At 46.9% G+C, this 25,684-nt stretch overlaps 1 protein-coding gene across 1 annotated transcript in view; it reads left to right on the top strand.

Moving 5' to 3' along the window:
* The window catches only part of LOC146193754 (ATP-dependent RNA helicase DDX54), a 108,271-nt gene that overhangs the window by 26,325 nt on the left and 56,262 nt on the right, over positions 1–25,684 (top strand). The window contains exons 9-12 of the mRNA XM_084602812.1: positions 4,002–4,136; positions 6,157–6,245; positions 13,132–13,264; positions 18,635–18,702. Of these exons, the coding sequence (XP_084458938.1) occupies positions 4,002–4,136; positions 6,157–6,245; positions 13,132–13,264; positions 18,635–18,702 (425 nt within the window). The remainder of the gene's footprint in view (positions 1–4,001; positions 4,137–6,156; positions 6,246–13,131; positions 13,265–18,634; positions 18,703–25,684) is intronic.

Genomic DNA, 25,684 nt, shown 5'->3' with positions numbered 1-25,684 from the left:
AGAGGCTCCGGACTCCCATCGTCGCCACTTTCTTTCATACTTCCGGCAGCAAAGCCACAGTGGTGGAAGCAGTTTGCAATTGTGGACGGCGTGACCTGCTCCCATGCACGCACCAACATGTGCATTGCTGTGAGCAATGTGATGGTGCTGGTCTTCTGGTTTCCAGTGCACAAAGTCATGCGCTCGATCATGTGGCGCCTATAGAAACATTTGATGTTTCTGATCACCCCTTGATTCATCGGCTGCAAGGCCGCAGTCGTGTTGGCGGGCAAAAAGACGAGCCTTGTGGCTTTCAGCTCGGCGTCGACATTGTGTGCCGAGCAGTTATCCACAATGAGGAGAACTTGACGCTTCCCTAGCTCCATCCTCCGATCGAATTTCAAAAGCCATTTTTTAAACAATTCGCCCGTCATCCACGCCTTGCTGTTGGCGGAGTATTCCGTCGGCAGCGTCCTAATGTTCTTGAAACATCTAGGCTTATGTGCCTTGCCGACAACAAAAAGAGGGACCTTCTCCGTCCCGGTCATATTAGCGGCGACCAGAACAGTAATCTGCTCTTTGCTTCGCTTGCCGCCAGCGCAGCTGTCCCCTTTAAATGTTACTGTTCTGTCGGGCTGGAGCTTATAAAACAAAGCCGTCTCATCACCATTGAATATATCATGTGCCGAGTAGCTTTCTAAGTACTGCTGCAGAGCACCGCTTCGCCACGTGGCACAAGTTTCTGCATGCACTTCTTTGGCTTCTCCAGACAACACCCGGAAGACAAGATTATGTCTGTCTCTAAAGCGGTGAAACTATCCTTCGGAGGCGACAAAATCTTCCACATTCAAGCGCAGGGCGAAATCGGCCGCCTTTGCCATGATAATTGGGCCGCTCAGTGGAATGTCAGCGCTTCTCATTTCTTTCACCCACGTGATCACAGCGGTCTCAATTTCCGGATACTTGGCTAACCGAAGCCTTTTTCTGTTGCTGGCAAAATCTTCGGCTTCATAGGCATCCTCGATGGCCTTCCTATTTCGGACGTACGTCGACAACGTGCTTGGTGGAATCCCGTGCTTTTTCGCGATTTCCACTTTGCTGGCCTTCCGTTCATCCACCTCGCGTAAAATAGCCACTTTCTCCTTCACCGTCTTGGCACAGTATTTCCCACGCGAACACATTTCGCGGACACAAGCTCACAACAAGCGGCGTGCAAAACGAGGGCTCACGAAATGCAACACGAAACCGTGGTCGATAACACTAAAACGTCGTTCCTCGAAGGAATCGCGGCAGGAAAGACTGTTTAGTACTTGTTCCAGCACCCTAGCGGCGCCCCGATGGTTGTGCCATCTATCGTTCTGCCGTGAAAGCTTCCAACGATGGTTTTTAACAGCGCCGCTTGGCGGCGCGCAGTTCGAATCATGAGTGGCGGCGCCAATTTTTGAGTGAATTAACGAGCTGTTACGCGCATAGACTTCTATGCACCGCAGACCGGACCACGATGACTATTTCGAATTATCCAAAATTTCGAATTAACGAGTTGTGAATTAACGAGCTTTCACTGTATGACTAGTCCCACTGGTAAAAAGAGCCGACTTTGCGCACGTCTCTCTGCACCTGTTCCTCCGTGTGCACGTGCGATGGCGCCTGGGACGTGCTCCCGTGCGGGCGAGCTGTTCGTTCAGTGCAGCCCACTTATAACGATATTGAGAAAACCGGAAAATTCGATCGTTAATCGATTATTGTTTTACAGTCGAACCCGGATATATCGGGATCGCGAAATAGTTCGATATATCGATAATTCGATATACAAAAATCGGCTTCTGACGGCACTTACAATGCCAAAAAACGATACCGTATTTGTCGCATAAGCAACCCAATCGCATAATGAACCCACCCTGCACTTTTGCACGGAGAGTTTGAAAAAAAAAAAAAAAACGTTAAGGCCAGCTTGCTCACATGCAAGCGATTGAGCGATCTCAGGAACAAGCGGCAGCGACAGCGCGAAAAATTTCTAACTCCCTCTCGCTGCTCGAAGCGCCGCAGCAGAAATCGCGAGCGTTCTCGCTTGCATGTCGATGGCGCGCGTCACTCCGTTTCGGTCGTCTCATCCACAGCTCATTGCTTGGCAGCGTGCCAAGATGCTGCGCAGCGATAACGTCGAGGCACGTTTATCTTTTGATAGCTCCTGCGGTGGCAGGGAGCGAACTTGGCAGAGTGCCCGTGATGGCTTGATTGTACGTACAAACCTGGTTCGATTTATCACGCCGCGCTTGGGGCGGGCGTCATGATTGTAGCAGCTGACCGCGTCCTTTCGTTGACTCATACATGCAAGGATAAACGACTCCCGCAAGAAAAAAAAAAAAAAAACTTGCCGCCGCTTAACGTCCGAACAGCACAACAAAGAGAGAGCTCCCGCTTTTTAACGTCCGCAGGCACCATAGCCACCTCAGCCGCTGCGCGCGCAGACAACACACGCTGGAGAAAGCGTCGACGCCTGTCTGAAAACGGGCTGAGCTGGCTTGGCGCATGCGTAGCGCGTGCTGAAGGAGAGAGCTCGGCAAAAGGATGGGCACACCCACGCGCATGGCTTGCAAACGTCACGTGTTGGCGCGCGGGAAACGATAACCGCAGATGCACGCGCCTTTGGGGAATGGGTGCGGCGCTTTCCTAGACCAGCCGTCGCCGAACTGTCCCCTCTCATTCCTTCCGCACGTGGCTTGAAAATGGCACGCGGCAAACGGCCAAGGGTGATGCGATCGTCTTTGGGGAAGGCACACTTTCCAGTGCGTGGTGCAGAGTTCGATATATCGAACGACCGGTGAAATTAAGTTCGATATATGACGCGGCTTTCCTATACTTTTACATGGGATTTTCAAGGGGATATTCCGTGAGTTCGATATCACCAAAATTCGATATATCCGGGTTCGACTGTATCTGGACGAGCGAAAAAAAAAGCACCCACCCACGTATTTTCTCTTGCACATAGGCTTGCCTATTTACCAGCGATGAGTAAATAGTGTTTAACAATGCTAATCATCGTAAAGAGCACTAAGCACTTTATTACAGGATACATCAATAGCCATGAAATAAATAAGCATACTTTAAGAAGTCTGAGATTCGCGCTCGCTTGAGCAGCAGCTGAAGCTTCACAATCGCTGTAAGCATCGCTTCCAGTAGTGCATACACTGGCGGCTGTCCTTCTTGCATGCACGAAACCGATAAGCGACTGGATTAACTGCAGGCATGACATCCCTAGCCTAGATGATCATTAAGATTATAGAGTGAGGTTCCCCGTATATTTTTCACAAGGCTTCTAACCTCGAAACTGTGCCAGTAATTCCAATGAATCTGCTGTTGCCATCCCGAGAGCTATTGCACCGTCAGTGTACCGTCAATGTGGTCGGCGCCATCTGGATGGATGGATGGACGGTGGCCTTACTCTTTGTATCGAGCCGCAGCTTGTGCCGCCTAGCCTATAACGGACACAATGGCGATGATGATACGGTGCACCCTTTGCGCAACAACAAGCAGCGATTGCGCAATGATGAGGGTAGTGCTCATTTCCTAACTGCATGCAATGGTGCTCGTGGATGTCTCCACGACAGTCCATTTTTGCCACATATGTCAAGTTTTCACATCATTCTCTTCTAAGTATTTTATTTTTTATTAAAAATACAGACAAATTTTCGTGGTAAACATCTACTAGGCAGCCAGAAGGCTATTGTTGTATCCGATATTACGCCGATAATCTATCGTTAGATCTGGTTTATTTTTACGTTGGGGCCAATGAGAAAACTCATCAATCCCGAGAATGTGATCGTTATAATCTATATATCTTTATATTTGGCATATCGTTATAAGTGGACTGCACTGTACTCCGCAGTCAGTCGTGCACTGCAGGGTCGTGGCTGCGCGTCAGTAAAGCTGCTTTTCTCCTCTTCGTCAGAAACTAATTGCTGGCATTGCAAAAAAACTCCAGCTTGTGTTCTCTATATGCCCCATCCTATCTTATTTTTCAGGTCGTGTTGCTCGTGCGGGCCGCACGGGCACTGCCTACTCCCTGGTTGCCCCAGATGAGGCTCCGTACCTGCTCGATCTGCACCTGTTTCTGGGACGAGAGCTTCGCTTTCCCGACGCCACCTCCGATCCCCAAGGCACGTCTGTTCGCTCATCGCTTTCCCCTTGTGGAGGATACTAAGCGGCTTCACCACTGTGTGTGCTGTGTTTATTCTCCACTCTTTGGGGTATCAAAACACGCCTCTGTGAGTGCTGCGCCCTCAATGTACAGCTCTCTAATCTCTTATTAATGTCACAACAGCATCGACCAGGCACTTGAGGGGACTACTGTAGTGGAGCAAACTAGGTACATCCATTGCATGCACTCGGAAGATGGTTGCCATTTGCAGCAGTGCCTTTTCATCATTGCTGCTGACCTAATGAGATCTCCTGCTCTTCTGCTCTTGCATGGGACAGGTGGCTGAGGTTTTGGTCGGACAAAAACAACAAAGAGCGCTAGTTCTTTATAACATTGCATTCCCTCAAGTTTCTGAAAGAAAGCTATTTTTAACTCTTCAGAGCCTTCTCTTAGTTTAGAAACCAAGAAGAATGGGGCAGAGTGTGCCTACCTTTAGGTAGACACACCCACTTTTAAAATCAAATTGATGGGATCAGAGTCGCTTTATATTACATGTTCTGGCACTTGTACAACTGCACTGTTTGCAGGATATGTCACATAGGAGTCCTGGCGTTGTTTTTTTTCTCCTTCGAGGACAAAACAAAAAAGATCATATTTTTTATCAGCTTTACAGATTTTGGCTGCATTTCAATGAACTGAATTTTTATCGCGATGCATTTGCAGTTTAGTGAGCCAATTTATTGAGAATACTGCGACACAGTGTAACTGTAATGCTGTTTTCTTTTGCGCTTTTCAGAAAGCATTAGGTTGCAGATCCTTACAACGTTGTTGGGACATTTTTTAGTCTTGTGCTCCACCTTTTTCGTTTTTGTTTTTTATACCTCTGTCACACGAACACTTCCGATTTTCATTGAACTCGATCTGCATTGAGGCTTTCAAAAAGGATTGAAGCATCCGGTGCTACATGGGCGTTTTCAATGAGCATTGAGAAATTTCCTTCGTGTGCGCTAGGTGGCGCCAAATGTTCTGCCGACAGCTAAAGCATGTTGGTCTGTTATCTGCCGTCAGCGGAAATGAGTCTCGGAAAGAAGCGCGAGATTGGGGTAATGATTGCGCGATTTCAGCATACACAGCAGCATTTCGCTTTTGGCGCTATCTTCCCAGTAGCCGATGAGTGCTGCAGTTTCTCTTTCACTCCACAGTTTCCGCGCCTATGCAGTCGAAGAGGACGCCATCTTTGCAAGCGGTGGACTGTGGTGTCGAGATGAAATTAGCTCAATATAATCAAGCTTAAGTTCTACGCATATTCTAACAATGTTTTAAATATGTTATATCATTCCTTTTAATACATTTATATGTTATTATTTGCCGCTCGGTTGCATTCATTTGTTTTCAAACTTTACAGCTCGCTGGATGATGAGAGTGTCGACGACCGCTTTCGAGCGTGCTTGAAATCTCAAGAGCGTTTGAAGAAGCAGCTTGAAGTCAAGCAGGCTCGAGCGCGATTGCACTTCAAAGTTGCCATGTGTCTACCTCGATCTGTATTGATTTGAATACAGATTGAGTTCAATGCGGATCGAAAGTGTTTGTGTGACAGGGGTATTACATATGAACGTTTTTCGTGCTCCTCGATGCTGCTTTATCATAGGGGATTACACACAGCTCAACTGCAGTAGATTTACACCTGCTTCCAGTGGGACAGTGTGGACTCGGGTAGTCAGTTTCTTTTCCTTTAATGTCACTTCACAATAATTCTAGCTTAACATTGAATTGCATGGTTGAAATTAGTGGAAGCTTCTTTTTTCATTGCCCCTAATGTCGATGAGTGCAAATCACCAGATTGAATCCATTTTGCTGATCCAGGCTCAAATTAATGAGACTGTCCTGAAGTCAGCTGCCGAATCGTATCCCTCTTTGGTGCCGAATGCGTAGCGAGCAGGAGGAAGGTCTTTAGGATTTGTGCAAAGTTCCCTTATAACTGCTCAGGCTGGAACTGATTTTTCACGCTTACAGTAGTGGTGTTTCAATCCTGCCCACAGAGAGTGGCCTTTGTGGCCGGGTGCCTCAAGTGCTCATCGATGAGGAATCGGAGATGCTCCGTACCATGCAGGAGCAGTCTATTGACTTGGTGCGTACACTCATGCTTGTCTTACTCTGCTGCCTCCCTCACTCAAATTCAGGGTCGCAGCTCAGCTGATTCAGTTGTTGTCAGCAGCACAAAGAATTTCGGGGGTGGCCACTGCAGAAAGCACTAAGCATAGTGACTGTGCTTAGTAGTAACTGAATAGAGTGTTCCTAAAGGAAGTCTCTAGATCCGGACCACGAAAGGGAATTAACTAGGAGAGTAAGATTGGGATGGAGAGCATTTGGAAGGTACTTGCAAATTATGTCTTAGAGCTTACCGGTATCATTAAAGAGAAAAGTGTATAACAGTTGCATCTTACCGGTGCTGACCTATGGGGCTGAAACAGGGGCTCTACTCAAGTTGAGGACAATGCAGAGGGCCATGGAATAGAAAATGGTAGGTGTAATGTCAAGAGATGAGAAACATGCAGAGTGGGTCAGAGAAATAACTCAAGTTGCTCACGTTCTAGTTGAAATTAAGAAATGGGCATTGGCAGGACAGGCAGTTCGGAGAGAGGATAAGTGATAGTCGCTTAATGTAACAAACTGGATTCCAAGGGGAGGTAAGCATAGCAGGGGGCAGCAGAAAATTAGGTGGGTGGATGAGTAAGGTATTTGCAGGGGTCCAGTGGATGCAGCTAGCAGAGGACCGGGTTAATTGGAGAAGTATGGGAGAGGCCTTCGCCCTGCAGTGGGTATAGTCTGGCTGATGATGATGAAAGGGAATCTCAAGGTACTGGAGATCTTTGTTTGAACTACCAAAAGTGCGTCTTCATGTGTGATTCAAGCCTAAACAGGAGTTGCTTAACGGGCCGTTCGAATCTTCCCTTCCCACCAGTACCCCTAATCCCGAACACTTTGAGCGATGGGAGACCTTGTTATCCAGCCCCACCCTGTCGATTCAGCTCGCATTGACTGACAGGGGCCAGAAGCTGCTGGTGACATATGGGTCCCGCAACTAGGGAATCACCCCATCTGGTGCCTGCGTGCACCACCGATTTATTTCTGGCCCAGTAAATGTTGATTCATCATCGTCGTCAAATAGCTAAAGAAAGAAGTCTGTTGGCCACCAATGCATATTAATATAATTTAAAATTTGACAATGGTGATCGTCTGATCTTGAGTGGAAAATATGGGGCAAGTGGAATTTTTCAGTGACAAAGGATGACTAATGTGCAGTCTGTTCTTTTTCCAAATTTTAGCATGTCAAATTCGCACCTCATATTTTATGCAGATTCAAAGAAGTTTTGGCTAGAGGTGTGCACAATTCGAATACAAATATGGAAAAAAAAAGATGCCCTTGAATATCGAATCAAATATCTGATTACTGAAAAAAAAAATTTTAAAATTTAAAAACAGCAAAACATTGTACACCTTGATTATTTTATAATTCACGTGGTATTTGCACGTAAACTAGAATTGCACAGAATTGTATACCTTACTGAAAAATCCAGTATAAATATTGTACAGGATTTCATGTATTGGATTTTTGTATGTACGGGAAGGACCTACATAAAACGGCACAGCTGTCATATATCTACTGACTACTGTAAATTTTCGTTAATTCGGCCTCCAAGGGACCATTAGAAAATGTATGCAATAACCAAAAGCTTGAATTATCGGAGGGGCCTGAAAAAACTGCCAAAAACCTTTTGCACTGCGTTAATTTTATCTGTGAAACTTGACACTTCTCCAACCATCACTTTTTTTATTTTACAAAAACCCGACGTTTCGGAGTGAGCACCCCTGCACCTGCGACATCGTAACTCGTTTTAACCCCCCTTCCTTCTCAATTCTTTCATACCCATCTCACCCCCTTTCTTCTCCCCCTTTAACCATTGCTAATTAATTATAGCTGTATGCACCCCCTCGTCATGCACCCTTGAAGAAGGAGCCGAGAAAATAAAAAAAAAAGTGATGGTTGGAGAAATGTCAAGTTTCACTTAGTTAGCAACCCAACCGGACAGGAAAATCTGTCAAAATGTTTAGCTTTTAATTTTATCTGATGAGCACCTGCATGTTGGTTGTCTGCATTTGAGACACCGAAGTGGCAATGATGTTTCTTCCCGGTTTCGTAGTTGGCTTCATTTTGCACACAGTGTCTACAAGGTCCCTCTACGGCTCAGTCACAATTGAGGATGCTTCACTACGCAGTCAGTATGGTCAGGCACTGCAGTGAGGCACGCAATACGATAGAACTGCAGTAAATTCAAAATTTTCAGTGTATTCGGCAACTTTTGAACGTTCGAAAATTCTGAATATCAGTTGCACAAATAGAAATATGGATTGAATAAGGAGCTTTTCAATTCGTATTGGAAATGTCGAATACAGTCAAACCCGTTTATTACAGTATTGAAGTGCCTCGAAAATATCATTGTTATAACCAATAATTCTTATTACTGGGCTAAGCCAAAATGATTATGAAAACATGAGAGACTTGAGAAAGTTTATTAAAGAGAAAGCAGCTTACACTTTTCACTTATTTGCAGAAAAAAATACATGATCAATAAGCTTAAATTTAATTTACTGCTTTGAGCCAATATTGTTGACTGCAGGGCATCCACCTGCTGCACAAAGCTAAGTGAAAGATTTTTAGCACAAATGATGTTCCGCAGAGACCATTCTTAGGACTTCGTGATATGGTTTGGTTGGCATGGTCGCAGTGTTTGTGAATTTTTTCCTGCTAAGGCTTGCACTCAGTAACCGAATGTAATTGTTATAACTAATAATCTACTGTTACAGCATTGTTCTATGTGAGTTATTTTACCATAGAGCGCATGACAAATTTGACGGTGCTACGGCTGGTTATGGTTAAATCCAATACAGTCGAACCCGGATATATCGAACTCGAAGGGGATCGCGAAATAGTTTGATATATCAATAATTCGATATACAGAAATCGGCTTGAGACGGCACTTATAATGCGAAAAACGATACCGTATGTGTCGCGTAATCAGCCCACTTTGATAATGAGCCCACCCTCCACTTTTGCACACGAGAATTTAAAAAAAAAAACAAAAAAAAAACGTTAAAGCCAGATCGCTTACTTACGAGCGATTGAGCGATCTCAGCGACGAGCAGCAGCGACAGAGCGAAAAATTTACAGCTTGTTAGAACTGCGTCCCTCTCGCCGCTCGGGCCACCGTGGCAGCTCAAAACAAGGTTTCTGTGTCGCCATGGCAGAAATCGCGAGCGTTTTCGCTTGCATGTCTATGGCGCGTGCCACTCCGTTTCGGTCGTCTTATCCACAGCTCATTTCTTGGCAGCGATAACGTCACTGCATGTTTATCTTTTGATAGCTCCTGCGGCTGAACTTGGCAGAGTGAACTTGGCAGAATGCCCGTGATGGCTTGATTGCACAAGCCTGGTTCGATTTATCACGCTGCGCTTGGGGCGGGCGTAGTCCACTGCCACAAAATCATTGGAAAGCGTGATAGCTAAATGCTGTTTGAATCGAAAAATGCTAAAAGCCATTGTCATGATCGCAGCTGACTGCATGCTTTCGTGGATTCATACATGCAAGAATAAACGACTCCCGCAAAAAAAACTGCCGCTTTTTAATGTCCACAGCCGCCATATCTTACGCTACGCAGCGCATACTGCACCACGATAAGAATGGACGACTCGCAAAAAAAAAAGAGAGAGAGAGATAGAGAGATCTGCCACTTAACGTTCACAGGCGCCATAGTCACGTCAGCCGTCGCGCGCAGAGGGTTCGCAACACACGCTGGCTAAAGCGTCCGACGTTCTGTCTGAAAACGGGCTGAGCTGGCTTGGCGCATGTGTAGAGCGCGTGCTACTACGAACGAAGGCCGGGAGAGAGGAAGGAGAGAGATAGCTCGGCAAAAGAATGGGCACATTCTTGCGTTTCGCTCTATCGCGTTTTTCCCCTCTCATTCTCACTGGTTCTCTCTGGTTCGTTCACGCACATGGCTTGCAAACGTCACATGTTTGCGCGCAGGAAACGATAACCACAGATGCACGCGCCTTTGGGGAATGGGTGCGGGGCTTTCCTAGACCAGCCGTCGCCGAACTATCCCCTCTCATTCCTTCTGCATGTGGCTTGAAAACGTCACACGGCAAACGGCCAAGGGTGATGCGATCATCTTTGGGGAAGGCACACTATCCAGTGAGTGTTGCGGAGTTCGATATATTGAACGACCAGTGAAATTGAGTTTGATATATGATGCGGCTTTCCTATACTTTTATATAGGATTTTCAAGGGGATATTCCGTGAGTTTTATGTAACCGAAATTCGATATATCCGGGTTCGACAGTTATATTGTACAGAGCGGTATTATTATTAGTGGGTTTGACTGTATTCGCGCACACCTGCTTTGACCCAATATTCTCAGTTCTGGTTTCGTTACTGTTCAGTACTATCACTGTCATTCTCGCAGTGCAAGGAGGCACTGTCTAACGGCACTGTCAGTTGGTAGCTTTGATTTCAATGTCACTTCACCACGCTGACCTCAAAACGCCCATGCTATTGGAAGCTGGACGATCACACACCTCACACTGTCACGACCACAAAGTCGGTACTCAGCTGCCAGAAACAACAGCACCACATCAAGTGCTGGTATATGGAATGTATAGGGGGGGGAGTCTACTGTACAGCCACCAGATAAGTGAAACACACCTTTCCTGCTATGCTCTGAAGTTAGGTCAAGGACGATTAAGCAAGTGTTTCGGAGGAGCTCAGCTCGTTTGTGATGCTTTCAAGAAATGCAGGATACCAAACACACTCAGCATTACCGAATAGGAACTTTAACATGGTGACCACTTGGGCTAGTTGGTGCAAATACAGTCGAACCTGGATATATTGAACTCGAAGGGGATCGCGAAATAGTTCGATATACAGAAATCAGCTTGAGACGCCACTTGGGATCGTGAAAAATGATACGGTATTTGTCGCGTGATCAACCCAGTCGCATAATGAGCCCACCCCCCGCTCTTTTCCCCGAGAATATGGAGAAAAAAGAAAAGTGTTTGGAGGTGCGTCCCTCCGTTTTGACCGTCGCATCCACAGCTCATTTACCCCCACTCTTTCCCCTGAGAATATGGAGAAAAAAGAAAAGCGTTCGGAGGCGCGTCCCTCCGTTTTGACCGTCGCATCCACAGCTCATCTATCTGCAGCGTGCCAAGATGCTACGCAGCGATAACATCTGCCCGTGTTTATCTTGTAATAGATCCAGCGGTGACAGGGAGCGAACTTGGCAGAGTGCCCGTGATGGCTTGATTGCATAAACCTGGTTCAATTTATCACGCCACGCTTGGGGCGGGCGTAGTCCACTGCCACAAAATCACTAGAAGCGTGATAGCTGCGAATGCCGTTTGAAAACAATGCTAAAAGCCGGTGTCATGGTCGCAGCTGACTGCATGCTTTCATTGATTCGTAGATGTAAAAATGGAGACTCCCGCAAAAAAAAAATAATAATAAAAGCCTGCTGCTTCTTAACGTCCGCAGCCGCCATGGCTTACACTGCGCCACAGGTTCAGCACAAGTAAGGACGACTCTAGCTGAAGAAAAAAAAAAAAGTGATTGCAGCTTCTTGAAGCCCGCAGCCGTCATAGCATACGCTACGCCGCACAATCATCACGACAGCAAGAATGAACAACTTCCGCAAAGAAAAAAAGGACTGCCGCCTTTGCGTGCGCAGCCGTGCATGTGCAGCACAACGCGCCATAGATGCACATCGCACGTCAGCCGTCGCGCGCAGAGCATTCACAACACACACTGGAGAAAGCGTCTGACACTGGCCGAGCTGGCTTGTCCGCGCATGTGTAGTGCGTGCTGCTGCGAACGAAGGCGGGGAAAGAGAGAGGAAGGGAAGAGATAAAGCTCGGCAGAAGAGTGAGCACATCCTTGCGCTTCGCTCTATCGCGTTTTTCCCCTTTCCTGAACACCACTGCTGCATCGTTCCTTCACGTCAGGTGTTGGCGTGCGGCAGCGATCACTGCAGATGCGGGCGCCGTTGGGGAAGGGGCGCGGCGCTGCCCTAGACCAGCCATCGCTTAACTGTGCCCTCTCATTCCTTCCGTGCGTGGCTTGAAAACGTCACGCGGCAAACGGCCGATGATACGATCGTCTTTGGGGAAGGTGCACTGCACCGTCCAATGCGTGATGCGGAGTTTGATATATCGAAGTCCGCATCACGCATTGGACGGTGCAGTGCACCTTCCTCAAAGACGATCGTATCATCGGCCGCTTGCCGCCGCGCTCATCGAACAACCGGTGAAATTGAGTTGGATATACGACGTAGCTTTCCTATATTTTTACATGGGATTTTCAAGGGGATATTTCGTGAGTTTGATATAACCAAAATTCAAAATATCCCGGTTCCATATATCCGGGTTCAACTGTATAAAATATTGAACCAGCGAAAGACACAGAAACACATGAACTCCCACGTACTTCTCTTCTTGTGTTTCTGTTTCTTTCGCTAGTCGAATATGTTGCCAAATAGGAGCTTTTGTAGAAAGTTAACTATGTCAAAGGACCCCCAGAATGCAGCACACAGGTCAGCGCTCACTGAAGCACAAAATACAGTGCAAATAAACGCAACAAACTTTCATAACTTGCACTAATGCATGAATAAATAGTTTTCTTTTTCTTTTTTCACTTTTGTTATCCCCATGTTGCAACTTCTGTTATGTGCGAGTTTTCAGAAACAGAATGCAGTCATAGGAAGGCACCCTTCCATTGCCTGTGTGTGCTACCTTTTTCTACACTCTTAATCTGGTTCCACATAGGTTCCAGTTATAAGTGGAAACTTTAGTTCCGCTATAACCTGTACGTATGTAAAACCAGATTAAAAGTGTTAATGTTGTCCTGAAGTTAAAAAAATGGAAAAAAAAAAAAAAAAAAGAACATAAAAACTGGCTTGCAGCAAAACATGGAGCGCGTGTGCAGCAATGCCATGATCCAGTACCTCAAGTCCCGGCCAGCACCTTCGAGCGAGTCGGCAAAGCGCATGAAGCAGTACCTTCGTGAAGACCTGCCACCGCACCCACTCTTCCAAGGTGGGTCACTTCACCGCAGTTAATCACTCTGCTATGGTAGATCCACTCTGTGGCCAGACATGAGGCTTCCATAAGCCTGATGCAACATCTGGGGTACGTCTAGTAATAGTGAAACATTGCTCTTCTAAAACTGTGTTATGCACTCATGCTTTCATTGCCTGTTTTTTGCAGCACTGAACAGACAAGCATGGTACCTTACACTGTTATGTCACTACATCCATGGTGGGTTGGTGGTGGCACCGATTTCACATTGATAGAACAGAAGCCAGGTGCACCAGTTGCTGCAGCTAGCACTGGCTCCAGAGTTGTTTAAAAGCTGTGCTGGTAACCTACTGTGGCTACACTGGCAGAACACATACATGGTACTGAAGTGCTTTTGGTGGCTAAAGTGCAGTTTGACCGCATAGTCTTAGAGTGGACAAACTTGAGGGATTTCTCATGGTGTGGTATTGGTGATGGTTTTATTGAATGTAATGTTTAATGATGTGAATACACAATGTGCTCGCAGAAAATCAAAATACATTGTTAATTTTGTATCCATTGTTGGGCCCCATTGAAAATGTACAGTGCCCAGTGCCACAACATACGACATTTACTCGCGTTTAACCCACCCCTCCATATAACCGCACACGTACAGTGATCCCTCGTTATAACGAAATCAGCGGGACAGCAAAACAATTCGTTATAAGCGGTATTTCGATATAAGCGACCACTTGACGAAGTCTATTTTCAGTGAATTAAAACTTTATTCATGTGCAAAAAATGCAGTGAGCTTTGGTTGCTTGAAGTTCTTACCGGGCGCAAGCAACCCCTGCTCTAATTTGAACAAGCTCTGCACGAGGCCGTGGTTGCCGCCCATACATTCAACCTTATTTCGTATGCATGGCATCGTATGCTGTGAGCATGCACTGCAAAAGAGCCTTGCAGTACAGCTTCCGGATGGTCTCAATGATGCCCTGATCCATCGGTTGCAATACCACAGTAGTGTTGGCAGGCGAAAATTCCAAAGTGATCGCCTTGAGGTGGTCGATCTTCCCATGGCTCGGACAATTTTCAATTTGAAGAGCACTTGCCGATTCTTTGCGCCGAACCGTTTATCCATTAGGCGCACGTAGTCTTCAAAAATTGCAGCAGTCGTCCAAGCTCGCTTATTGCTTCTGTAGACGCATTCATTTCGAACAGTTGCAAGGGAAGCTTGTCCTCGCCTGTTGCATTAGCACCAAAAAGCACTATGACACGCTCCTTGCTCTGTTTTCCTCCGGATGAGGATGTGCCAGGGGTCGTGAACGTGCAATTCGGTAGCATTTTGTAGAAAAATGCTGCCTCATCAAGGTTGTAGATGTCTTTGTCTTCATATTTTTGAAGTAGAGCTTGGAGCCGATATTGGCGCCATACGTCTACAGTGTCACGGCTCACGGCTGCACTTTCGCCAACGATCCTCTTCGAGGTCACGCCATGTCGTTTTTTGAAGCGCTCAAGCCAGCCATTGCTGCATTTGAAATCCTTATGCCCCATTTGGAGGGCGAGAGCTTCGGCTTTTGCAGTAAGTGCAGGTCCATTTACAGGGAGATTTGCGTTCCTGGCGTTCTTCAGCCACTGTAGAAGTGCACCCTCCACTTCCGGATATTTTGAATCACGATTCCTCTTTCTCTTTGACGAGATGCTCTTTTCAAAGCCATCCAGCACAGCGTCCTTATTTTTCAACACAGTTGATAAAGTTGACGGTGGTATGCCGAATTCCTTCGCGATGTCAGTTTTCTGCCGGCAGCCTTTTTCCACTTCTTTTATCAGCAGAACTTTCTGCTCCAAAGTCAGACATTTTCGCCTGGAGACTGACGGAGCCATTTGTCACTGTAGACCAGCGCACGCGAGGCAAGGCTAACGTAGCATTCCGAATAACACGCAACCACGTGACCTGCAGCACGGATCCAATGCATGTGCCGTCGACGCGAAAGGGGCGGGTGAAGCAGACGGCAGAAGCTTCAAAATGGGGTCATGCCTTCAGGTCATCTCGCTGTCCTCGTCGGAGCACGCTGGGGATGACGGTTGCAATGGCGGGCTTCGCGTGTGCAGACGGAAGAAAGGCAACCGGAGTTCCGAGAAGTATGAAGCACGGAAGGCCTCGCGAGGTCAGGAGGAGGCAGGAACAGCAACACCACTCAAAACTGGCAGCAGGCAGTTCAAACGGATCGCACAGTCGATGCGCATGCGCACTTCGCAGATGCCTATCTTGGGGAGGAAAGGCGAAGCCACTTTGGGAGGTGAGGGGGAGGTGCGCGGGAAAGGGTGCCTTGATGCGCGCAATTTCCCGCCACCCCCATGCGCGCGCGCATGGTGCGCATCAAGGCACCCTAGCGCGGGACGCTGGGTAGCACGGTAGCGCCGCAAATTCCGCTGACGCTGCCTCGTCGCCGATGTTTTCGGAAAGCTGTCCGTCAATTTAGGCGAATCTACTTCGGGAGCCGGGGGTAGGTGCGCGGGACGCTGGGTAGCGCGGTAGCGCCGCAAATGCCACTGCCTCGCTGGCCTCACCGCCTGCGACGCTCGAATTCGTGTGTTTTCGGGAAGCTGTCCGTCGATTTCTACCGTCAAAAGAGCAACAAAGCTAACGACGGACTTTTTTTTTTTTTTTTTTTTTTTTGTGCTAGCGTCAGAAGAGCTCTTTACAGCGGTAAAAATTTGCTCACCGAACGCACCCCATGCCAACGCAGTCTTTTGGCCGATTCAGCATTCAAGAGACCGCGCTTTTCTGGCATCGCAAATCATTAGAAAAACATCAATTTTGTGCGGATTCTATCACGGGGGACACCAGCGATACGATTCCGACCGGAGTTGACAGGCCGCGCAACGGCTGAGGACTGCCAAAGCATTGCTGCTCGTTGCTGTTGCTCAGTTTTTGGGTTTTTAGATACCCGCTCCGCGCGGTGCGGTATGCGCTAGCGGCAACGACAGGCGTTGGCGTCGCGTGACACATCGCCAGTGGCTGTTACCGCTGTATGCGCAAAAGGGACGCTGCCGCTCGGCGATGCCTCCGCTCGCCACTTCGCTGTAAGCGGGTCAAGCTCTTCGTGCACTTCGAGTAATGCTGCTTAATATGCATGCATTTGGGTCGGGACCGGAAGATATTTCGAATAAAGCGATTTCGTTATAACGAGGGATTACTGTAACTTTGAACTCTACAAAAAAAAAAAGAAAGAAAGAAAGAAAAGAAAAGCGCTAGAAAGATGCAACTGCACACTCAGCGATCATTTCGTTTTTGAACATTTATTTAAACCATCACCACAACGTCACTGGTTATCCAATTCTCAATCATCGCTGCTCTTACTGCTACCATCCGAGGCTTCATCGCCACTCTCAAAGACGTAGTCATCCCCGGAACCACCCAAGCTATTACTGATGGCGCCATGTCGGCCAGTATCACTTTCTACGCGTCCAGGATCAACTGGCAGAGCAGTGGAATGTCGGGACTTCGCATGCATTCCATCGGTGTGAGGGTGTAAAGGCCATCAGCAATCCACTGAGCATATATAGATGCTTCACATGTGCCTTGAACGGCTTGTTCAGACATACATCGAGTGGCTGCAGCATGGATGTCATGCCACCAGGTATCACAATGAGGTCGGTGCCGGCCTTCACCGCATCAGTGCAGTTGCCTCGCAAGGAGTCCAGCACAAGCATCGACCGGCGTGAAAGCCAGGAACCTGGTCTTCATTCCCAGATTACATGGACCCGGTCACCGATGAGGCATTTAGTCCGTCAACATAGTTTCGAACAAGAATCTGTAAACAAAACGAGGAGAACAAGAAGAAGAGACTGAGCGCCATGTTGTGGCATTGACGGCAGCGGGAACAGTCTGGGATAAAGATAGTCAGAGGTGGCCTGCTGTCTGCCCTTCTTCTTCTATAATAGTCACCCACCATAACTGCACTATTGCAAAGGGAACCAATATAGCTCTTTACCAGGTTATTCCATCTCAGGTATAGGCTGAAAAAGCAAAAAACTACTCTCTAGGAATACCTAAACAAAACAAAAAACATTGACAGAGACTGTGATGGTTGCTGTAGAACCCCGCTATAGCCGATATAGTAAACTTATGTGGTAAAGTGAATTTAAGTCCCAGTTCATCTTCTATAGATGACAGTGCAGTTTCCCCCCTATATAGATATTTTTGCTAAAAATCAGTTATAGTTTGGTTTGTGTTTGGTTTGTGGGGTTTAACATCCCAAAGTGACTTAGGCTATGAGTTATAAGAAAGTGCTTTCTAGCAATGGCAACACCTTCCCAAGAAATGGCATTGCCACACGCACGCTACCGAGGATCACGAGACAAATGTTCTTGGGGAAAAAAAAAAGAAGAAAAAAAAAGGAAACCGAATTGTTTTTTTTTTTTTTAATGGCTTTACCACTAAACTTAGCAGCACTTAGGAGAAGCCAACTTTACGTAAACTTGGAGGCATGACGGAAAGCATACAGCGCGTACGTAGAAAAATAATACTGAAAGCTGTCTACCAACGTGGAAAAAAGGTGCCGCGGTCCGTTTAGAAAGTGCAGGAGTGTAAAAGTGCAATGAGAAATAGGGAAGGGAAGAAATGGCCAAACATTTTCAGCACTGTGCAGCACGAAGCACGATGCAGTGGTGACAAGAACTGGAGGCGCAATGTGTGCGATTTTGCAGCACTTGACTGTTGGGCCCTTTTCTTATCTATTGCCTTTTAAAAGACAGAAACAATGCAAGATGATGCCATGTTCATGCAAGGTCTTGGTTTTCACGTGAAGTCAATCTCTGTGGTATTTATAGCCACATTGCCTTTGTGCTTAAGGTGTACTTTCGCAAGACTTAAACAAAACTCTTCTATAACTGAAAGAAGAAAATGGCATGTAGAGGTGATAAGAGATGATGCCATGTTCATGCAAGGTCTTGGTTTTCACGTGAAGTCAAGCTCTGTGGTATTTATAGCCACATTACCTTTGTGCTTAAGGTGTACTTTCGCAAGACCTAAACAAAACTCTTCTATAACTGAAAGAAGAAAATCGCATGTAGAGGTGATAAGAGGTGGGAGGTATTTTAGAGTGTTTTTTTTTTCTTTTTAATTAAGCAACAAGATGTGTTTAGTGAGTCATTAAGTAGCCATTTAATTAACAGACAGCATCTTCAGGACCATGTTGTCACCAACTGATATAATAAAGATTTTTGCCAGTCCCAATGACTTTAATATAAAGAGGTTCTACATTGTACACAAGGTGTTGTCTTCTCGTGTGTCCCTACGCACAAGCTTTAGCTCAACGTTTTTGGTCTTTTGTCGATGTCTGCAATCAGTATCATTTGTTTTGTTTGTTTTCTTCACATTCTGTTCCTCCCTGCTCTTCCCAGTAAAATCAGCCGAGGATGACACGCGTGCCAGGCTCCTTGAAGGCATGAAGAAGTTCAAGCCACCCAGTGTGAGTTCCTCACCCTTGCTCTGCCCCTGTCCACATGTCGGGAACCCCTGTTAAAGCAGAGGTTTCGTTTCTTTTCAAAGTCTAAGTGTGTTAAACCTGTTTGTGACAATGTACCCAATTGTCAGAGGCTAAAGTGCGGCTTGATGAATTAGATTAGCAAAACCCCATTCACATGGTCCTAAAAAAGAAAATATGCAAAATCAAATGTGGGGAAATGTGTGATGTACACTGCCAAATTCTGAAGGATGCTACTGTTGAATCAGATACAGGGGTATCTGTCGACCGTTTTAACATTGTAAAATGTAGCACTTCTTGGCACGGTGGCCCTTTAGTAATGCTTAGAGATTTTTGTGCACATCTGCATTGTCTTAAGCATAGAAGGGAGTTCACAGCACATCTGGACCACTCACTGCAATGACAGAAGTAGCCAAAATCCTTTCCTCATTGTTTCCGAGGGCTTTGCCCCCTGTGGTAGCTGCCATTGCAAGGGCTTACATGCTTTTGCATGCCGCCATATTCCCTACCATATTTCCTGTTTGTGTCTCATCCCCACAGGAACAGATCACTAATATATTTGCATGGTGTTTGCATTTCTCTTTCTTTTTGTTACTTCACCCATTTGCACTCAAACACTGAGAAACCAGCACACCAGGTAAAGGCTGCTGCATTCCAGCTTTTCAGCCCTGATGTATGCTTCCACATGTACGTTAGGCTGCTATATAAGTGCATCGTCCTTAGTGGAGCACCTATCGTTATGAATGTCCTCAGACTATCTATATTCTTCTGAGCAGTGACACAATATAAATCTGCATAAAGGGAGGCAGCTGTGACCTTAGCTTGCTGCATGCTGCTGTGACATACATGACAGACAGGACGAATAGCGCACAATCGCACTTAAATCACAAGTGCAAAGATAGGACATAGGAGTGCTAGGCACATGCAAAAGAGAATGCCAGTCAGAGCATTTTTAACCTTGGGCCTCTCAAGCAACTCCTATCTGAAACAGGCCTTCTCACTTGACTGCATCTGTACTAAAGCCCGTTTTGTGTAGCAGTGTACGGTAAAAACCCAAATTCCCGAGTGGCGTCACTGAAGGTCAGACGTACTAGCTTCAGCAGAGTTTATAGTGACAACTGTTTTCTGTGAGCGTCGTTTTTGCAATGGCTAATTTTCGTGAAGCATGTGGCGGTGAAATTGTGCTTCCTGCTTGAAAGAAGAGGGAACAGAAACTCTTGAAATGTTAAAAACAGCGTACAAGGATGATACTATGGGGCAAACTCAAGTGTGAGTGGTTCAACTGTTTAAAAATTGGTGAAATGTCAATTGATGACCAACCTCGTTCTGGTCGTCCTTCCATGGCCCAAACACATGAAAATGTGGAAAAAAATTGTGAAATCATCCAGCCTGACTATACCCACTGCGGGGCGAAGGCCTCTCCCATATTTCTCTAATTAACCTGGTTCTGTGCTAGCTGCATCCACTTCACCCCTGCAAACTTCTTAACCTCATCCTTTCTGCCGCCTCCTGTTACGCTTTCCTTCCCTCGGAATCCAGTTCGTTACCCTAAGTGACCATCGGTTATCCTCTCTTCGCACTACATGTCCTGCCCATGTCCATTTCTTCTCCTTAATTTCCGCGAGAATGTCGGTAACTTGAGTTATTTCTCTGACCCACTCTGCACGCTTCCTATCTCTTAATGTTACCCCTACCATTTTTCGTTCCATAGCTCTCTGGGTTGTCCTCAACTTAAGTAGAACCCTTTTCGTTAGCCTCCACGTTTCAGCTCCATAGGTGAGTGCAGGTAAGATGCTACTGTTGTATACTTTCCTCTTGAGCGATATCGATAAGCTGCTAGTCATAATCTGCGAGTGCTTGCCAAATGCGCTCCATCCCAATCTTATTTTTTCTGTTATTTCCTTTTCATGGTCCGGATCTGTGGTTACTACCTGTCCTAAGTAGACATATTCGCCTACTACTTCCAGCACTTCGCAACCTAATGTTAACTGCTGTTCCTTCCCGAGGCTGTTAAACATTACCTTAGTCTTCTGCATATTGATTTTCAAGCCTACCATTCTACTTTTCCTGTCTCAGTCATCAATCATTATTTGCAGTTCATCCGCCGAGTTGCTTAGCAAGGCAATGTCATCAGCAAATCGCAGATTACTGAGGTATTCTCCATCTACCCTTATCCCTAACTGCTCCCATTCCAAGTCTCTGAATACTTTCTCTAAGCAAGCTGTGACTAGTACTGGGAAGATTGTGTCTCCTTGCCTAACTCCTTTTTTTATGGGAATTTTGTTGCTTTCTTTATGCAGAACTATGGTTGCTGTGCAGCCAATAAATATATATCTTCCAGCACTTTCACGTACGGCTCGTCTACCCCTTGATTTCGCAATGCCTGCATCACTGCCGAGGTTTCTACTGAGTCAAATGCTTTTTCGTAATCAATGAATGCTATGTATAAGGGCTGGTTATATTCCGAGCATTTTTCTATCACCTGGTTGATGGTATGGATATGATCGATAGTAGAGTACCATTTCCGAAACCCTGCTTGATCCTTTGCTTGATTGCAGTCTAAGGTTGTCCTGATTCTATTAGCGATTACCTTAGTACATACCTTATACGTAACAGACAGTAAGCTGATTGGTCTATCATTTTTAAGGTCCTTAGAAGTCCCCTTTCTTATGGATGAGGATAATGCTTGCATTCTTCCATGCTTCTGGTACAGTCAATGACACCAGGCACTTTGTATACAGGGTTGCCAGTTTTTCTAGCACGATATCCCCTTTGTCCTTCAACAAATTTGTAGTTATCTGATCCTTTCCAGCTGATTTCCCCCTTTTCATAGTTTCTAATGCTTTCTTGACCTCGTCCTTCGTCACTGGTGGAACGTCTGACTGTTTTTCCCTACCGCCATTCTCATTACGGTCCTGACTACTTTGGCTACTTTAGAGATCTGTATAGAACTCCTCGGCTGCTTTGACTATCTTGTCCATATTCGTGATGACGTTGCCCGCCTTGTCCCTTATCGCATACATCTGGTTTTTGCCTATGCCCAATTTCTTTTTTACCTCTTTAAGGCTTCCCCCGTTCTTTACAGCATGCTCAATTTTCTCTGTGTTATACAGTTGAATCCCGCCACAACGAATACCGCCACAACAAAATTTCCGCGACAACGAATAATTTTTTATTCCCCGCGAGTATCCTATAAGAATTAATGGCCTAAATTTCTCTGCACAACGAACCATTTTTGCAGAGCGTTTCCGCTTCAACGAAATTTTCGCGTTTAAAATCGAAACCGAAACTAGTTTTATTGGCGAGAAGTCCAAGTCAAATCCAAAGCCACATTAAGCATGAAATCACGTGATTGCAGTTCCGCCATTTTGGCTTTGTGTCGTGGTCGCGTTGTTCACTCGCTGCCTTTCTCTTCGACAACGACGAGTTTTCATCCGCCGGACACGATGGCAACGCAAGTGAAAAAACGCAAAACTCTTTCCCTTGAGCAAAAAGCTCAAATAATCGCCCAAGCAGAAAGCGGAAGGAAGAAAGCGGCAATTGCTGAAGACTTCGGAATTCGTGCAAGTTCGCTGTCAACGATTCTAGGCAATAAGGACAGCGTGAGAATGGCACTTGCTTCAGGCACATCCTCGAAGCACAAAAAGGTGACGCGGCCCCTCCATGAAGAGTTGGACAAAGCAGTGCATGCGTGGTTTGTGGAAGCACGAGCCAGCAACGTCCCCCTGTCCGGAAGCATCGTCCAGCAGAAAGCCTTGAACTATGCATGCCTACTTGGCATTGATGATTTTAAAGCCAGCATTGGCTGGCTAAACCGTTTCAAGGCCCGCCACAACATCGTTGGAAAAGTGTTGTGCGGCGAGTCAATGTCGGCAGACGTGGACGGAGCAGCTGCTTGGAAGGCGAGTAACATGGCCGGAATTTTAAGCAACTTCGCGCCTGCAGACATTTACAACGCCGACGAGACCGGGCTATTCTACGAGATGTTGCCGGCTAGGACGCTCGACTTCAAGGGGCAGCGCTGTCACGGCGGCAAACACAGCAAAAAACGCATCACAGTGCTGCTTTGCACAAACATGGATGGCTCGGACAAGCGTCCGCCGTTAGTCATAGGCAAAAGTGCCAAGCCGCGCTGTTTTAAGGGAACTCGTAGCCTACCTGTGCAGTACAAGGCGAACAACAAGTCATGGATGACCCGCGCTATTTTCAGCGAGTGGATGATGGCATTCGACCGCGAGATGAAGCGGCAGGGCCGTAAAGTTTGCTTGCTTTTGGACAATTGTTCAGCGCATCACTCCGACGAAGTCAAGCTCACTAACACGGAGCTGAGGTTTTTCCCTCCCAATTGCACGTCTGTCTTACAGCCTCTCGATCAGGGCGTGATTCTTAGCCTGAAGCGCGCTTACCGCGGGAGGTTAATTCAGCGGCTGCTTTTTAACACTGAAACCGGCCGAGACACGAAGGTGGACTTGTACGTGGCACTGCAGATTATGTCTGCTGCCTGGAGCACACTGGGGCGCTCAGTAATTGTGAACTGTTTCAGGCACGCCGGATTTGCCGAAGGTCGACCCGTACACTCTGCTGGCCTAACACCAGGCGTTACAGACGACGACGAAGAGGCGTCACCGGCTCCGGGGATCGCGGCCGCCTGGAAAACGCTGGGAGAAATAGGAACCGAGCCGCCTAATCTCGAGCTCGACGAATACATCGGCGCTGACGCTTGTGTTGTTGTTCACGAAGATGTGAGTGATGAGCAGATCATAAAAGCTGCCCGGAATGATAAGGACTCTTCCGATGAAGAAGACGACGACGTACAGGAAGCGCCGGCTGCGGCAACAGCCGTACAGGTGTTGGACGCTTTTGATGTCATCAGGAATTTCGTTGCTGTCCGAGACGACGATGTTGCAATGGGTTTGCTGACCGAGTGCGAAAATCGCGTGACGGCGTTGCTCGCCGTGAAGCGTAAGCAAACCAAGCTTACAGATTTTTGGCATTAAACGCCTTTGCTGCTGCTTGGGCAATTCTTTCTGCGTTTCACGTCAAATTTTTGCAATAACGAAGTTCCGCGAGAACGAATTTTTTTTCGTGCACCGTGAATTTCGTTATAGCGGGATTCAACTGTACTTCCTTATATCAGCCACCTTGCGCTTATTGATTAGCTTTGATATCTCGGCCAATTCTATCTGGTCTGTTGGATTAAAGCTTTCATACTCTGGCGTTTCTTAATCAAATCTTTCGTCTCCTTGGACAGCTTACAGGTATCCTCTCTAACTATTCTACCGCCTACTTCTACAGCGCACTCAGTAATGATATCTCTGAACTTATTGTTCATTGCTTCTGGAGTAATGTCGCCATCCTCGGTTAGAGCTGAATACAGTAAAAGCTCTTTAATTCAAATTCCACGGGGCCGCCAGGCCAGTTCGAATTAACCAAAATTCGAACTAATGAAAGTCAGCAAAAATGAAGGCGTTTGATGCCCGGAGGGCACGAAAAACATTTATTTAGCAAAAAAGTCTGTTATCATCTTCTGCTTCTTCTCTCTGAAGGCTACCGTACTCACTCGGTCTTCTAGCATGCGAATGCGACGCAGGGAGTCTTCTTCCCCCTCTTCAAAGCTGAAGAAAAGGCGCGCGACATTCAGCGCTCCCATAACTTCTGCCGCGGATGGACGCACGGGCTCTTGCTTCTCGTTGTCGTTCTCGTCTTCTGCCTCTTCTGGGACAGACTGCTCCCCAACAATTTCAGCGACAATGTCCTCATCACTTAGGGCACCGCACACTGCTGCATCGCTGTCTACTCCAACGTAATCATCAAAACTGACGTCCTGCAGCACAGCACGCACAGCCGCAGGCAGAGGCTCCAAACTCCCACCGTCGCCACTTTCTTTCATACTTCCGGCAGCAAAGCCACAGTGGTGGAAGCAGTTTGCAATTGTGGACGGCGTGACCTGCTCCCATGCACGCACCAACATGTGCATTGCTGTGAGCAATGTGATGGTGCTGGTCTTCTGGTTTCCAGTGCACAAAGTCATGCGCTCGATCATGTGGCGCCTATAGAAACATTTGATGTTTCTGATCACCCCCTGATCCATCGGCTGCAAGGCCGCAGTCGTGTTGGCGGGCAAAAAGACGAGCCTTGTGGCTTTCAGCTCGGCGTCGACTTTGTGTGCCGAGCAGTTATCCACAATGAGGAGAACTTGACGCTTCCCTAGCTCCATCCTCCGATCTAAGTTCAAGAGCCATTTTTTAAACAATTCGCCCGTCATCCACGCCTTGCTGTTGGCGGAGTATTCCGTCGGCAGCGTCCTAATGTTCTTGAAACATCTAGGCGTATGTGCCTTGCCGACAACAAAAGGAGGGACCTTCTCCGTCCCGGTCATATTAGCGGCGACCAGAACAGTAATCCGCTCTTTGCTTCGCTTGCCGCCAGCGCAGCTGTCCCCTTTAAATGTTACTGTTCTGTCGGGCTGGAGCTTATAAAACAAAGCCGTCTCATCAGCATTGAATATATCATGTGCCGAGTAGCTTTCTAAGTACTGCTGCAGAGCACCGCTTCGCCACGTGGCACAAGTTTCTGCATCCACTTCTTTGGCTTCTCCAGACAACACCCGGAAGACAAGATTATGTCTGTCTCTAAAGCGGTGAAACCATCCTTCGGAGGCGACAAAATCTTCCACATTCAAGCGCAGGGCGAAATCGGCCGCCTTCGCCATGATAATTGGGCCGCTCAGTGGAATGTCAGCGCTTCTCATTTCTTTCACCCACGTGATCACAGCGGTCTCAATTTCCGGATACTTGGCTAACCGAAGCCTTTTTCTGTTGCTGGCGAAATCTTCGGCTTCATAGGCATCCTCGATGGCCTTCCTATTTCGGACGTACGTCGACAACGTGCTTGGTGGAATCCCGTGCTTTTTCGCGATTTCCACTTTGCTGGCCTTCCGTTCATCCACCTCGCGTAAAATAGCCAC

This window comes from Amblyomma maculatum, chromosome 4 (genome assembly GCF_055883805.1).
Source record: "Amblyomma maculatum isolate TAMU_Amacu chromosome 4, ASM5588380v1, whole genome shotgun sequence".
Lineage (NCBI taxonomy): Eukaryota > Metazoa > Arthropoda > Arachnida > Ixodida > Ixodidae > Amblyomma > Amblyomma maculatum.
Note: the sequence above shows the minus strand (reverse complement) of the source record. Positions and strands in the feature narration are given on the sequence as shown.